Source organism: Echinops telfairi, unplaced genomic scaffold (assembly GCF_000313985.2).
Source record: "Echinops telfairi isolate 266 unplaced genomic scaffold, ASM31398v2 ScPeMD7_7424;HRSCAF=8462, whole genome shotgun sequence".
Taxonomy (NCBI): Eukaryota; Metazoa; Chordata; class Mammalia; order Afrosoricida; family Tenrecidae; genus Echinops; species Echinops telfairi.
In genome coordinates this window covers 22,380,205-22,382,108 of record NW_022111324.1, presented here as the reverse complement: position 1 = coordinate 22,382,108, position 1,904 = coordinate 22,380,205, and the positions used below count along the sequence as shown (strand labels likewise).

The following is a 1,904-nucleotide window of genomic DNA, read 5'->3' as shown; positions in this document are numbered from 1 at the left end:
TAAGACATGACAAAATAATAATAATTTATAAATTATCAAGGATTCATGAGGGAGAGGGGTAGGGAGGGAGGGGAAAATGAGGCGCTGATACCAAGGGCTCAAGTAGAAAGCAAATGTTTTGAGAATGATGATGGCAACATATGTACAAATGTCCTTGACACAATGAATGTGTGGATTGTTATAAGAGCTGTAAGAGCCCCAATAAAATAACTTATTAAAAAAGACAGTGAAAAAGCCGAGTGTATGATGATTTGTGAAATATGTGCGCTGGCACTAGCGTGGTTGGCATGTTCTCTCCCAGCTGTGCGTTGGCCAGCCCAGTCTACGCATGCTGGGACTTAGGTCTCGGTGGGTGACACTGGCTTCTCCAAGTGTGTGGACCAAGAAGGAGCACAGACATCGGGTTAGTCCCAGGCTCCTCCAGCTTGGTGACAAAGCACGTTGTGCTTTAAAGGGGAATAGTATGTAATGAAAGACTACTTCTAAATTTATAAAAATTGATTTTGTAGCCCTTGGGGAAGACCCTGTGTGGTCCTCTCAAGAACTCTGGGTGTTAAGACGATTGCCCCTTTCTGTATATAAGGAAATAGTCCCAAGAACGTAGGGTGCCTGCTTGTCCACGGAGCATGAAAAGCACGCGCAGAGCCCAGCCGTCTCTGTAGCTCCGCACTGCTGTGTAAGTGTGTTCTTGCCCGTCGGTCCCTGCTCTGTGTCTGCAGCTTTATAAAGTTTTCAGCAAGCTCACATTCCAGAAAAGACCAACAGTAACTCTTGATTCCTGGTGATTTTTTCAGAAGCAATATAATGTGTTGTGTTAAGGGGGTGCCCCAGGCCTTGCTGGTGGTTTGGATAAAGCACAGTATGTGTAACCTTTCTTTTAAAAATTCTCCAAATTCTGAAATTAATAACCTACCTGGCCCCAAGTGCCACCCGTGCTGTGCCTGCTAGAGCCAGGGCCTGGGTCCTCTGTGCGGCTGGGGCTCCATGCTCACCTGCCCGCTCTCCTCGTCTGTTTCTCCGTAGTATGCTGGATGATTTCGCTCACGAGTTGGAGAGCACGCAGTCTCGTCTGGACAACGTGATGAAGAAACTTGCAAAAGTGTCTCACATGACCAGTGGTACGTACACTCGGGGTGTAGAGTCCAGAGAGTGCAGTCCTGTGTGCTCATTGCGATGTCTCCTGTGGAGATTGTCGGGAAGCTCTGGGCTCCGTGGAAGACGAGTGCACAGGCCTTCCCTTCCCAGCTGCCTCCGTGGGAAAGGTCTCAGCAGAGCGGGCCACTCTCCTGCACACGGTTGCTTCCCAGGTGATTTCCTTAGTGGAGCAACAGCTTCCTCTGCAGTGACAGAATCTTTTCACTATTTTTTTCCCCTTAATTATTTTTCCTTGCCAACATGGGGCATTTAAAGCCAGGTATTGTTTCTCCCAAACTGACTTTATTTTCTGCCAGACCCACTTTAAGTGGTGGTCTTGAAGTGCAGCCTGAACTGCTGCAGCAGGCTTGCTCTCCAGGTGAGCCACGAGGAGGCCCCCTCATCCCATGAGTATAGGAGGAGGGGGCCCCGTGGGTCTTCACTTTGGGGGATCATGAAAGCTCTCTTTCCCTAGCTACTGCACGCAGCATTGGGTCCCAGAAAAGGCAGCCTCTCTTCCTTTCTCGAGGCACGCTGGCCGTGCTGTGGGTTAGGCGTCGGACTGCTGACTGTAGGGTCTGCTCCTGAGAAGATCTGCATCGCGTGGCTGTGCGTCAGAGCGGGCTCGGTGGCCATGGGTGGGGTGGGTGGGGTTTCTGGTAGTTTCTCTGTATCTGGTGTGGGTCCAGTGGGTGGAGGGAGGAGCTGGAATGCTCCTCGGGGTTCTAGCACCACAGCGGTCCTTCTCCCACTTGCCCGATGAGAGCTTC

At 50.7% G+C, this 1,904-nt stretch overlaps 1 protein-coding gene across 2 annotated transcripts in view; it reads left to right on the top strand.

The window, feature by feature from the left end:
* Nucleotides 1-1,904, top strand: part of STX6 (syntaxin 6) — a 58,334-nt gene that overhangs the window by 41,267 nt on the left and 15,163 nt on the right. For both annotated transcript variants that reach the window (XM_045297906.1, XM_004706694.2), the window contains exon 7: nt 1,024-1,118. In XM_045297906.1, the coding sequence (XP_045153841.1) occupies nt 1,024-1,118 (95 nt within the window). The remainder of the gene's footprint in view (nt 1-1,023; nt 1,119-1,904) is intronic.